Source organism: Otolemur garnettii, unplaced genomic scaffold, assembly GCF_000181295.1.
Source record: "Otolemur garnettii isolate 467f Iridium unplaced genomic scaffold, OtoGar3 scaffold00005, whole genome shotgun sequence".
NCBI classification, from domain to species: domain Eukaryota; kingdom Metazoa; phylum Chordata; class Mammalia; order Primates; family Galagidae; genus Otolemur; species Otolemur garnettii.
In genome coordinates this window covers 42,926,632-42,941,077 of record NW_003852400.1, presented here as the reverse complement: position 1 = coordinate 42,941,077, position 14,446 = coordinate 42,926,632, and the positions used below count along the sequence as shown (strand labels likewise).

Sequence of the window (14,446 nt, the reverse complement as noted above, 5' to 3'; positions counted from 1 at the left end):
GTAAAGTTTGTTAAGGTATAAAAGTTTATATTTAGGTATAAAATTAACATTTTCTTATTTATTCTCTAGTAAAGTTAGACTTTTTCCATTTATTCGTTTCATGAATTATCTCTTTGTGAATGTAGCATATAGGTAAATTATTCTATTTGTAAATGTAATTAAATTCTGAACAGGGCAGCCATAAACTTATCTGTAATATCTGATGCAAATATTTCTTAACCATATTTTTATATTTATCTTCTTAATAGTAACTTTCCAATGATTCTAAAGTTTCATACAGTTAAGTCCCCTGATCTTTTCCTTTGTGAATCATTCTCTCCAGGCCTCTTCAGCTGTGCTTCCAGCTTCCACACTGAATGTCTGCACGTGTGGCTTCTGACTTCCTTGTTTCTTCTCCTAATTGCCTTTTCTTACTCTTGGGCATTGTTGTTTATTTTAGTACCTTCTACCTCCTTTGCTCTTTAATTATATACACATATACACACACAGACACAATGCTGCTATGAACAACAGAAAACACCCTGAACCTGGGTAGTAAGTTTGAAGATGCTAGGAACAGATATCTTGAACTCTAGTACTGAAGTTTCTGTGGTTCCCCTGATAATTAAAGTCAGCCTGCATAGCTCCTCTCTGCTGCCTGTGCTCCACCTCTCCTCTGCCATCACTAACTTGTTTCTGTAACAGCCTATCTGCCTCCTTTTGCTAAAAGAAATACGTAGACCCCCAACTAACACGCATCTAACTCCCCCGACAGCCTTACTTCCTGCCTCCACGGTGCCCTACCTTTATGATCACAGAGCCCTTCCACTGAATTATACAGACCCTCAATGTATAATTAAGAAAAGTTAAGTCTTCATGCTCCAATATTTTCTTGCACATTTTTTCTTCCTGCTTTCACTAGCAGACAGAGCTTTTCCTTCTCTTATCAGTGCCTCCAGTCATAAGCTTTGCTTCCTTATAATGCTTTTAGATCAATTCACCATAGCCACTGCTTAATAACGTCCCACCTGAAGATAGGACGTCTACTTATATATGGATCTCCACACCCCCATCTACCAATTTTCAGGGAGTTTGTTCATCTGTCTAAGTGAATGCAACACTTGGCTAACAGCTGTTCACCATACCCTATTTGCTTCTGTCCTTAAAAACAACATTGTTCAAACCAATGGCCAGAGCATTCTCTAAATTTCTCAGTTTTCAGATCTCTAAAACTATCAACTCTAATTCACATCAACCATCTCCAATTTACTGCATAAAGCTATATATTCCATTAAGCTCTCCATTGTCATGTCATTAGCAAATAAGTTTTACTATTTTTTTCCAATGGAAGCTTTCTGTTTCTTTATCTTGCCTGATGAACTGGCTACAATCTCTATTACAAGGCTAAATAGAAGTGGTGAGAAAGACATCCATGTCTTGTTCCTGATCTGATCAGAAAACAATTTACCCTTTCTCCATTAAGTAGGACAACAGTTTAGGGTTCTCAAAGAGGCCCTTTAATAGTTGAGGAAATTACTTTCTACACCTACTTTGACAGTTTTCATCAGAAACTGATATTGGATTTTTTCCCTGCATTTCTTAAGATTTTTTTTTTTAGATTATTGATATTATGAATTAAGCTTAATGACTTTTGAGTGTAAAACCAACCCTACACCCCTGGGACAAACACTACTTGATAGTGATATACGTGGATTGTCCTATTAATATAATATTGTTGGATTTGATTTGCTATATTTATATTTATAATTTTATAACTGCGTCCAAGAAGGATATTGGTATGCAGTTTTCCTGTAATGTCTTTGTCTGGTTTTGGTGTCAGGTTAATGCTGGTCTTACAAAGGAGTTGGGAAGTTTTTCTTCCTATTCAATTTTTTGGAAGAGATTGTACAGAATTGGCATTATTTCTTCCTTAAACTGGTAGGATTCACTGGTAAAGCCTAACATACTACAAGTTTTCTTTCTTTTAACTCTAATTTCAATTTCTTTAATAGACACAGGTCTATCTTCTTGAGTGAGATATGGTGGTCTGTTTTAAAGGAGTTTTTTATTTCATCTAAGGTGTCAAATTTATTGACAAAGTGGTTTATAATATTCCCTTTATTACAGTATTACCATTTATAAAATCTGTACTGATATTACCTCTCTTGTTCCTGATATTAGTAGTCTCTTTGATTTTTCCTGATCAGTTTGGCAAGAGTTTTATCAATTTTATTGACCTTCCCATTGGTCAATAAAATTTGGTCTCATGAATTTTCTCTATGGTTTTTCTATTTTGTTGATTTCTGCTTTGATTTTTATTATTTGTTCTCTTCTGCTTACTTTAGGTTTAATCCAGTCTTCTCTCTCTTTTGCTTCCCTTGGGGGTAGCTGGGGTCACTGACTTGAGCTCCTTCTTCTCTCATCAGCCATTTAGTGCTATAAATTTCCCCCAAAGTCCTGCTTTAGAAGGATATCACAAATCCTGATATACTGTATTGTCTTTTAGTGCAAATGCTTTATTATTTCTCTTTTGATTCTTTCATGATCTTGGATTAAGTAATTTAGCTTCCAAATATTTAAAATTTTATTTCAAAGACCTTCTTCCTATTGATTTCTAACTCAACTCCATTGTGGTCTGAGAATATATTTAGTAGGACTTGAGTTCATTTAAATTTATTGAGACTTGTACTGTATACTAGATTATGGTCTAATTTGGTAAATGATCCATGTGCACTTGAAAAGAATATCTTCTGTTGGGTGGAGTATTCTATAAATCTCAATCAGATCAAGTTAGCTGATAGTGTTGTTTGGGTCTATTACATTTTAGATTTTCTTCTAACATGATAAATTACTGAGAGAGGTTGAAATCTCTGATTATAATTGTGAGTTTGTCTATTTGTTTTGCTATTCTGTCACTTTTTGCTTCATGTATCTTGAAGCTCTTTTATTAGTTACCTAAATGTTTACCATTATTTCCTCTAAATTAAAGTTAATTATGAAATGAACGTCTTTACCCTCAGCATAATTCTCTGCTATGAAATGTATGTTGTCTGATTTTAATATAGCAACTCAAATTTCCTTCAGACTAGTATTAGCATAATGTATCTTTTTCCATCCTTTACTTTTAACCTACTGTGTCTTTAAAGGTTGTTTCTTAAAGTCAGGATTTGGTTTGTTCTTGCTTTTTAAAACCAGTCATATCAACCTTGGTCTTTTAACTGAGGAATCCTAAATTACTTACATTTGATTATGGATGATTACATTTGAGTGTATACCTTGCTACTTCTTTCCTATTTTTTCTATCTATTCTTGTTTTCCTTTTCCTATTTTTGCCTTCTTTTTGATTATTTTTGACAATTCCATCTTATCTCATTTGTTGCCTTATTAGCTACAACTTCTCATTATTTTAGTAGTTACTTTAGGGTTTATAGTGATTTTTTTTTTTTTAAAGAGACAGAGAGAGTCTCACTTTGTCGCCCTTGGTAGAATGCCATGGCACCACAGCTCACAGCAACCTTCAGCTCCTGGGCTTAGGCTACTGTCTTGCCTCAGCCTCCCAAGAAGCTGGGACTATAGGTGCCCACCACAAGGCCTGGCTATTTTTGTTGTTGTTGTTGCAGTTTGGCTGGGGCCAGGTTTGAATCCCCCACCCTCAGTATATGGGGCCAGTGCCCACTCACTGAGCCACAGGCGCTGCCCTATAGTGCATCTTTAATCAGTCTACCTTCAAATGTTATTATACCACTTCACATGGAGCATAAGAACCTTACAATAAGGGCTGGTGCAGTGGCTCACACCTGTAATTACAGCACTCTGGGGGGCCAAGGTGGGTGGATTACTTGAGCTAGGAATTCGAGACTAGCCTGAACAAAAGGGAGACCCCATCTCTAAAAATATCCAGGTGTTTGGCAGGACCCTATAGTCCCAGCTACTTAGGAGGCTGAGGTAAGGGGATCACTTGAGCCAAAGAGTTTGAGGTTGCTATCAGCTATGATGCCACAACACTCTACTGAGGGGGACAAAGTGAAACTCTGTCTCAAAAACAAAACAAAACAAAACAAAACAAAACTTAAAATCCTTACGATAGTGTACTTCTTTTTTCCCCTATGAACTTTAAGCCATGTGACTTTTACACATTACAAATCCTATGATTATTATTTTATGTAACCATTACCTTTTCAAGATATTTAAATAAAAAGAAATAAATTTTACACAATTAGCCACATAGCTTCCATTTCTGGTACCACTCATTTTCTACACAGATCCAGATTTCAATTAATATCTGATATCATTTTTTTTGCTACCTAAAAGAGTTCTTTTAATATTTTTTATACTGTTTGTCTTCTAGCAATAAATTCTTAGAATTTTTATATCTGAAAAATATTTTTACTTTCTTTTTAAAAGATATTTTTGCTAGATATTGGTTGACACTTTCCTTTAATTTTTTCAAAGATGCTACTCCACTGCGGTCTCACTTGCATTATATCCAGTGAAAAATCTGATGTCATCTCAATTTTTTTTTTTGAGACAGTGTCATTTTGTTTGTATAACTCCATAGCAGATTACTCAAAAGATATCCACAATTTTACAAAGAACCAGTGAAATACACACTCTCGTCAGAAATCCTAAACCTTGGATACCGCTAACCTGCATTTGAAGACTCGAACTATAACAACTGCCATGTCATTGATTCTCAGGTGATTTAAAAACACAACATGGAAAAAGATTCTTACCTGTCCCATAGGTTGTTACAAGGCCCACAGAAGATACTTTATGTAAAAACACTATATAGATCCCATTCACAGTCATTTGTTTATTCATTCAACAGACATCTGTATCTATGCCCAAACCTGGTGCCAGGCTTTAGGAATACAATGCCAAATTAAGATGCTCTATCAGCCAGAGAGCTTAAACCCAGGGTGGGGAGATGCACATGTAAACAAAGCAGTGCTATAAGCAAGAAATGACAGAAACAGGACAACACCAAGTAGGGAGTGGAGAGGGAGCCTAGTGCTCAGGGGAAAGGGAGGTTTGTATGTCAGGAGGCTATGCATGAGCTCTGCTCTTCTCCTCTGGGATCTCCCCACCCCTTACTCTTTTTCTCATCCTAAACTCGAGCTATGTCTCTCTTTCTTTACAGTGCCACAGTCTCTTCTCTCAACTCTAAAACCTGAAAAGTTACCACCTAAGCCCAAGAGCTGGAGGTTGCTGTGAGCCGTGACACCACAGCACTCTACCGAGGGTGACAAAGTAAAACTCTGTCTCTAAAAATAAATAAATAAATAAAATAAAATCTGAAAAGTTCTTAAAATCTACACTTTTTTTCTACATATTTGGTGTAGAAAAAAACCTGACCTGAACTGATATAAGCCTTTTTGATCATCAGTATTTCTCCTATTTCTCAGCCTAGTTAATAATTTCTTCATCCACCCATCATCTAAGCCAGGAATTGAGCTAGCCATAGCCTTTTTTCCTTCTATCTCACCCTCCAAAACTCAAATGCACCAAGCCTTGTCAATGCTAGCCCTCAAATATGTGTATCCTCGCTATTTCCTCCTCTCTATTCTTCCAGTGGCTCCCTTAGCCAAGGCCTTCATAGTCTCAGTCACACCATTACAATAACCTTCTAACTCTGCCCTAACAATGCTTCTCACAATTCAGCCTCCACATCGTGGCCAGTTTGATTTTTCTCAAAAGATCATCTGATCGCGTAGTTTCCTTGATTAAAGTACTCTGATGTCTCCGTACTCTCTATAGAAAAAGCGAAATTCCTGAGCATGTGATAAAAGGTTGGCCACTATTCAGCCACCACACACCTCTTATGACATGTCTCCCAGCACTCTATTCAACATACACTGCAGCCATGCAGAAATGTAGTTCTCAAGAGGTGATGATCTGTTTCCCAATCCCTCTACCTTCACACAAGCTTTCCCTGTGCCCTGAAATCTTCTTGTGTGCCCTGAAATCCTCTTTCTTCTCCACTCCCACTCTCTTCTTTCTGTTTATCCAGAGGCTTATTTATCAACATTAGATCTAAAGGAGAAAACCTCAGGGCATCCTTCCCTTCCCCTGCTCCAGGCAACACTGACCATGTCACTTCCTCTGTATATTTTTGAATATGAACTTAATGTCTATGAGGCCAGTAGACTGAGATGCCTGGAAGGCTGGGATCACTGCTTATCCCCAGTGTCTAATACTTGATCTAGCACATAGTAGGTGCTCAAAAAGTACTGGTGAACAAACAATCTTTTCAACTTTCCCAGACAATGTCTTGTCCTTTTACTTCCTCAGCAGCCTCCCCTCATTCCCCAGAAGCTCTGTTTTTCATCTACTACAACTGTTCTTCTAAGATTTTCTCTAATTTATATTCTTCTTTCCTGCTATCATTATCAGAAGGAGCACTTGGGGAGTAACAAGAGCCCTCTGCCAGTGTTTCTTGCCCTTGGCACTACTAATAACATGTTAGGCCAGATAACTCTTTATTGTGAGGGACCTCCCTATGGATTATAGGAGGTTTTAGTAGCATTGCTGGCCTCCACCCCCTAGAGGCCATAGCACCCTACCTCAAAACATCCTCAAACATTGCCAAGTGTCTGGGGCTGGGGGGGAAGGGGCAAGAACTCTCCCCTACTGAGAACCACTGCCTTAGACTAACTTTTCTTGACTACCTTAACTACCTCAGGCAAAGCTAATCAATGGTTTCCTGTACTACCTGCCAGATGAAAAATGACGAGAGAATAAGACTCAGATATATTAGTTTACTGTTTAGGGAGTGTATGACCAACAAATGCAGGCTGGAATGATACTTCGGGGGACAATAGCACTCAGTAGGCCTGAGAAGCATCCATTTTGTCACATCACCAGAGTTCCAGGTTGCAGGATTAGTTGTATAAATATTTTCCTGAGCTTGATTTATTCAGTGCTACTGAAATGACCAGCAAGAGATACATTTACGCAGCAATTTAATGCTATTAAATCTTCCTCCAATATTTTTTCAAAAGAGATGGAATATACAAAATTAAAATAAACAAACTGAGTAAAGTATTAAGCCACAAACAAAGGAAAGCAGAGGAGACAAATCATACAAATAGCACAGGAAATTAGAATGTCTCGGCACAAGGAAGAGAAAAGCATGGTACCCACCTGTGGTAGACACAACATCCTCAGAGCTTTCACTGCACAGCTTTGACAACAGACTTGTCTTACCAGAACCTGTGAGGCCTATGCAAACCAGGTCATACTCTGGGCGTGCAGGTGGTGGTCCCTTGCAGCAAAGTGCTCTAAAACACTGCCAAAAGAAGGGGAGAGATGTGGTTCTTTTAAACAAGATTGCGGAAACAAACCTTAGAAACATTTACCATAACTAAAAAGTATTAAGACTATTTAAGCATTAGATAAACTGTAATATAAGGAGGAAAATAAATGGTGACTTTAGAATGAAGAAACCACCTTAACCAAGCAATCAAGGTTAATATGTCATGAGACATATGTCCACCTCATGGCAGATGTGCGACAAGAGGCATCATTACACAGCATTGCCCCCACTGCACAACTTCAGTCTAAGCATGAGGAAGCCAGATAACATCAATCTGAGAAAAACCTATAAGACAATCAGCCTGTTCACCTCTAAAATAATAGTGTCTTCAAAGTCAAAGAAAGACTGAGGAACCATTCCAAGTTAAGGAAGACTAAAAAGACATTACAGTGAAATGCAATCTATCTTGGATTGAATCCTTGATCAGGAAGAAAAAAAATGCTATCAACAACAATAGATGAGGACTGAATACAGATTAGAGGTTACATTTCCTGAAGGTAATAATTGTACTGTGGTTACGTAAAGAACATCATTGTCCTGGTAAAACATTCTAAATATTTAGAATGCCTCTAAGTATTTAGAGAAGAAGGGTCTTGATGTCTGCGATTAACTGGCTCAGGAAATTTCTAAATCTCTCTGTCTCCATCCTGGTGAGGAGAGTAATGAAGCCAATGTGGCAGAATGGTAATGACCGGTCATACTGGGTGAACAGAATCCTTGTTCACATCTTACAACTCTTTGATATCATTTTAAAAATCATTAAATAGAGTCCTTGTATATTTCACTACCTTCCTGGCGTTGGCTAAACTCTGTTTCAGGTCAAATGACCTTAAAATACTATGAATTTTTTGTGCATGTAGCCAGTGCACCACACAACCCTGTTTGCTCTGCAAGAATTAAAGGCAAGGAGATTTGGGAGACAGATTGTTATTCCTGTAGATCTTGATCTTTCTACTTATCCTCTACCCACTTATTAGGGGCCAAGTATATTCTAGCTTATAAAGCCTGAATGACTCATGAGTGAAAGAAAAAGGAAGAGAGAGGGAAGCAGAACCATTCACTTCTGGGTCATCTGAAGATGATAAGAGAAGAGACATGTAAGAAGTCTGTGTTGATTCTTCTCAGATAAAAATGTGAGTCCTAATTGGCTGTCATATTCTCATAAATTAAGCTTGATTATTTCTCTCCCTCATTTCTCACATTTAGTCCACAAATCTGGTCCTTCTGACCTCCAAAGCAGCTCTAGAATCTGTCTGCTCCTCTCCAGGCCGTCGTCACCTGGACAGCATCAATATTCTCCCACTGGTTCCGCACATTTACCCTTCTACTTGCTATTCTCTACACAACAGCCACTGTGACTGTTTATAAAAAGAACGTCTGATCAGATCTACTTTAGTCACTTCAGTGACCTCTCCCTGCCATTGGGCCCAAGGTCTTACCACGCATGGAGTGTGCCACACCCCACAATCTGCTCTAGCCAATCCCTCTAGCTATGCCAACCCTCTCTTACCTTGAGGCACTTACTATACTGTTCCCTCTTTCCCTGGCTCTTGGCTTAGCCAACTCATCAATTTTTAGGTCTCAGCTTAATCATACTCATTCCTCAGGGTGGTCTGCACTGGTCCTAAGACTGCACTACAATTCATGCCAAGTTCTGCAGCACTTTTGTGAATTCATCGCAAAGATAATTACAGTTTCTTATTCATCACCATACGGTGAGAACCATGTCTGTCACCTTCACCCCAACCCCAGTGCCCAACAGAGGACACAGCACAGATTCTACTTTCAGTAAATAATTATTGAATAAAGAATGAATGACATTTAAATTTCACTTAAGAAAAAAGTTGCTAGGACACTTGATCTTTGGTTTCTGAGACCCCATGCATCAAGAAAAGTGTCAAAATAAGAGAAACTTTTGACTTCTTTACTTCATTTCAATGCCAGAAATTAGACTAGCTCCCAAAAGAGTAATACTGATATACAAGATCAAGTTTTTCAGATTAGGACAAAAAGCAACTCGAAAATTCATTTTTCCTCAGGTTTTGTTTTGTTTTGTCTTAAGAAGTTCTGCCTACTTTTGGCAAACAATTCTATGCCCCATATTCTTCAAGGATTTATCCAACTCTAATCTTGTGACCTCTAGGTCCTTTCAAGCCAGAGGAGTCCTACTTATTTCAGCTGGCCTTCACACTCTCCCACTCCTTTATCTGGGTGCTCTTCCTTGGCCTCACTTTAGCTCCAGCATGCATTCTCCTACAAGGTTAATGACCACAACTACCAACATTCTAGATGTCAACATACCATTTCCTAGATTTGTTTCAAGGTTAGCTGATATTGACTAACTTTCTATAGACGTTTTATAATGTCTATCTCCCACACTAATGAAGACTTTTTCTCAGAGATTTATATATGCATCTATGTATGTATGAATTCCCTTGAAGATGGCCACTGACTAGCAGCTGTTCATACCCAGGAGAGGTCTTCCATGCTTGGGTATGGCAGGCATACTAGGCTGCTTTGGTCTTCACTGAAAAGGAAAAAAGGGAGAGGACCTATTCCTGTTTCTGGAACACCCCCAGTCTCACTCAGCTCCTCTGCCAGAATTCCACTGGACTATGTCCTAGAGTAGGACTGGCCCAAATAATCATAAATCTTAAATACAAAATGTTAGCGTATGTGACTAATTGTTATATCATCTTGTTTAAACTACTTGTATACTAGTATTACTCAATATATTTTGGCCAAAAGTTCTACAACTTCATCTTCATGTTCTTTTTTAAAATCTAGAATATAAAAACTTTATAGCCAAGCCCATTAATATCTCTATCACCTGTTAATTTATTCTGGGTCACCCGATACTTTTGACATAAAAGATAATTTAGCAATGACATTCTATTCTACTTCTTTGTTCTTCTCTATTTGTGCTCTTACTCACAATGCCATCTTCACTGCCATTGTTCCAATCACATAGATGGTAAAGACATCCAACATGACATCTCTCCCCAGCACCTCCCAAATCTTTTTCCTCTATAGTTCCAGTTGTTCTGTAAGAACCTAAATAAAATTGAATAAACCTCCCCACAAAACTAGAGGCTATGGAAATAAGATACCAGATACTTTGGGACACAAAAACTAGACTGATAGTTATTACAAGGAAGAATCTTTGAACTAAATCAGATTCTTAGAAATAAATATGTATTTGGAAACAATAAGTGAACAAATAAACCTATCCTATAGCTAACAGGAACAGTGTCAGATTTTGAGCCAACAAAAAACTTTTAAGAGTATGCTACTTCAAATAGGGAAGGAATGTTCCTGTTTTTTTGAGTCAGTTCCTAAAAACTACACAGAATTTTCTTTCTTTTCTTTTTTTTTAACTTAACAAAGCTTTGGATCTTATAGTCAATTTACTTAAAATTACTCATTTCGGCCTCTAGACTATACTGTACCAAAGTTCATTGTGTTTGTCTCCTACAGCAGCTCTTGCATTGTTAACAGTAAGCCCTTTTCACTGTTGTACAATGCAAAACACAATGCTGTCGGCAGTCCTGACAGCAAGCGGCAAACTCAGGCTTCATTCCCAGGCCAGACACTAAGGCATTGTATAACTCTGTTCAAGCCTCATAAACCTATCCATGCTTCAGTTTCCCCATGATTAACCAGTAACGTTTTAACACTATCTGCTACTTCCTTTCTTCAGGAGGTTGTTACGAGGCCTGGGTTCAACGCATTATGCTACTAAGAAAGGCACCATACGGGTAAGTAACTGTTCATCAAGATGCTCTTTTTCCCAAGTATCCTGGATGGTAGCTAGCTTCCTTGGGCAAGAGCCTGGCAGCCCAGCACACAGCCCAAACTGTAGTACTGCCCCTTCTATCAGCCCAGCCCATCTCAGTTCAACTAAAGACACACAGACAGCCCTTGGCCCTCAGTTGCAGCAGGTAATAGAGAACAGAACCAGTCTGAATTATAACTATACTCTCTAGGAGGTTAACCAAAGGCATGGACCCAGTTGCCTACTCTGCTTCAGTTCACAGGTCTTTTCACAGTCATGATTTGCTCCTTTTTTAAAAACCCAGTGTATCGACCACATTATGTCAGGACATAGGATGTTCCTCCAGCACATACCCACAAGCTTTTACCAGTGTTACATGTGAGGAAACGGTGTGCTAAGGTCTGGACAAAGGGCAAAGACCAGAATCCCCAGCAATAACTCTGTGTCATGAACTTTGGACAAATCATATAATCACATTATCTATATCTGAAATATGAATTAGCTAAAAGGCAGAAGCAAAAATCCTTAGGCATATTTACTTGAAAAGGAAAGTGACCACATATATTAGAAATAAAAATAAGCAAAGATAAAATTACGAGACTAAAATGAGGACTTGCATTTCAGACTTGTGGCCTAGCACCAAGAGAGCAAGATCATCTTAAAAGGTCCTCATTTCTGTTAAGGACAGTGCCAGAAGTTTGGTAGTCTGGCAAGCCAACGCTGCAATGCACCAGTATTTAACTATATACTCCATTTCCCCTGTAATGACACCAGCCACACTCTAAATCACTCACTAGACCCTCAGTCTGAACACTTAATGTTTTTGTGCCACCCTGGTCCTATGCTCTCCGTATGAAAGGTCCCCTTTCTTTTCTACTAGGTAAACTCCTACTAGAAGTTCTGCTTTGAGTCTCCAATTCCCTTGGGGAGAACGAATCCTTTCTTCAACTCCTTGGTCCTATACACACACACTTGTAGAACTGCAGTGAATACTATGACATGTATTTTTTTCCTAATTGTGAGATTCCCTAGCTGATAGAAGTATTCACACAGACCCAAAGACGCATCCATTCTTGGTCCTATTATTGGTTCAAAAAGCTTAGTTTTATAACTACCAAGGGTTATCAGGCACTAAAACAGCAGCAAAGTTGTCCTACAAATACATATTCCTAGATGAGAGTCTAGCTCAAAATCCTCCCACTCTGGCACTGACCCCTGCATTGCCATTATTTCCTACCATCCCGTGTCGCTAAATTCCCAGCCTTTGGGGACATGGCATTTATTTCAATTGATGCTCTGTTTTTCATCATGAATACATGATTTTATTCTGAGCATGATTTAAATTTGATTGAAGCTTTGTACAATTGCTGGAAACTTTTCTTCAGTCAGCTTTGGGATTTCCCCACAGCCAGACGGTCACTGCCTCAGCCCCACACTGCTTCCTCCTTATTTCAATAAGGGTCTCACCAGACAGAAATGCAAGCTCTCCTATGGCAGATAACCAGGTTGCTTTCTATGTAGCCCAAGGCGGGGGCCTAGCATAGCAATCAATTAATACATCCGTTGGTACCTAAAAGCAAGAGAAAAATCGCCCATAACTCTAACTGGATATAATTTTCATGTAGTTTGGCTTCTAAACCAAAGAGTTTGGAATTAGATGCATTCTTACCAACTCTTACAATGAAAAAAATTAAGTTTTTAAAAGCAAGTCATCAGCAATACCCGTAGCTCAGTGGGCAGGGTGCCGGGCACTACACAGAGGCAGGGGGGTTCAAACCTGGCCCGAGCTTGCTAGAAACAATGACAAGTGCAACAAAAAAATAGCCAGGTTTTGTGGCAGGTGCCTGTAGTCTCAGCTACTTGAAAGGCTGAGGCAAGAGAATCACTTAAGCCCAAAAGTTAGAGGTGGTTGCTGTGAGCTGTAATGCCATGACACTCCACCCAGAGTGACATAGTGAGACTCTGTCTCAAAAAAAAAAAAAAAAAAAGGCAAGTCAATTTCTAGAAGTGTTTTCTAAAACATGTTCAATGAATAAAACATTAAAAAGTGCTTAAATATCTTAAATAACCTGATTTAGAACATTTTCTATTTATTTTCCAAGTCTATAATAGTCAGATACATATCTGTCTTTTGAAAAATGTAACCCGGGCTGGCTCTAGCTCAGTGGTTCCTTTGCCACTACAGAGAAACTGAAAAATGTAACCCAATTAAAAATGCAACACAATATAAAATGTGTGACCGGATTTGTCAGAGCTGCTTGAGCTCTGCAGGGCACATGAGGAAGGGTGAGTATCCTAATAACTTAAAAATAAAACCAAATGCAGCTCATACTATTAAGCACCAGATATAAGTGATTTACACATATTAATCCAAGCATTCCCTAGAAAAGTACCATATGATTCCCATTTTAAGATGAGGAAACTGAGGCCCTAAGAAATTAAGCAATTTGCCTAAGTGGAACAGGATTCAAATCCTCAGTCTGGCTCCAGAGCTGTTTTCTGAGCCACTGGAATGGTAAGCTTTTAACATCTGAGGGTGTGTCATGCAGAAGAGACTTTTAGATCCATCCTTTGTAGAGAGTGACACAGATAAGAAAATGTACCAGAGAGCTATTAAGTGACAGAGCTGGGGGTTGAGCCAGGGATCTCAGCTCCAGAGTCCTGGCTCTTGTCCACGTTGGCTCTGGCAAAGCCACGTCTGGAGTCAGGGATGAGAGCGTCAGAAATGGGGTGTTTCTGTTGTTTTGTGGAAGTAAAAGCATGCTTTGAGTAAGTTTGCCTGTATACCATGTTGAAGAGAAACACATCTGGCAAGGGAGGACAAAACTGTTTCTTTACTTCTACAGTCCAGTTTATGGCTAACGTAGCTTTCATTCCAGGCAAAGGAGACCTGCAACTGTCTCCCACGTCAGGAGTCGGGGAGAAACAGTATTCTTAAGGTTTTTGCCCTGCTGAATTAGGGAGTAGGGAAGAAGAGGGGGTTGGCTCGGCTTCCCTCTCTCACTGTTTGCTTCTTTCACGTAACCCTTTCACATCCTCCGGAAAGGACAAAGCTTGTCTTAATTTAAGAGAAGCTCATGCTGCTGCAGACATTTCTGTTTATAAGAATTGCAGTAAGGAGGAAAAAACAAAAATCTCCATTAGAATAGTCCTCAAGTTTTCCCCCTTAACATATATGTATATGTAAATTAAAATTAAATAAGCAAATATTAAATAAAGTGTTTTGGGGAGAGTATGACAGAAAATATATGAATAAACTGGGTTGGATGGAAAGGCACCTTAAGGAGATCTATAACGAACGTGCAATCTCTTAGCTAATCTGGTCTATTTGAAAGAAGAAAAATGGGCTCGGCGCCTATAGCTCAACCAGCTAAGGC

General features: G+C 38.7%; 1 protein-coding gene across 1 annotated transcript in view; it reads right to left on the bottom strand.

The window, feature by feature from the left end:
* The window catches only part of ARL15 (ADP ribosylation factor like GTPase 15), a 424,189-nt gene that overhangs the window by 270,184 nt on the left and 139,559 nt on the right, over positions 1-14,446 (bottom strand). The window contains exon 2 of the mRNA XM_003782778.3: positions 7,123-7,267. Within this exon, the coding sequence (XP_003782826.1) occupies positions 7,123-7,267 (145 nt within the window). The remainder of the gene's footprint in view (positions 1-7,122; positions 7,268-14,446) is intronic.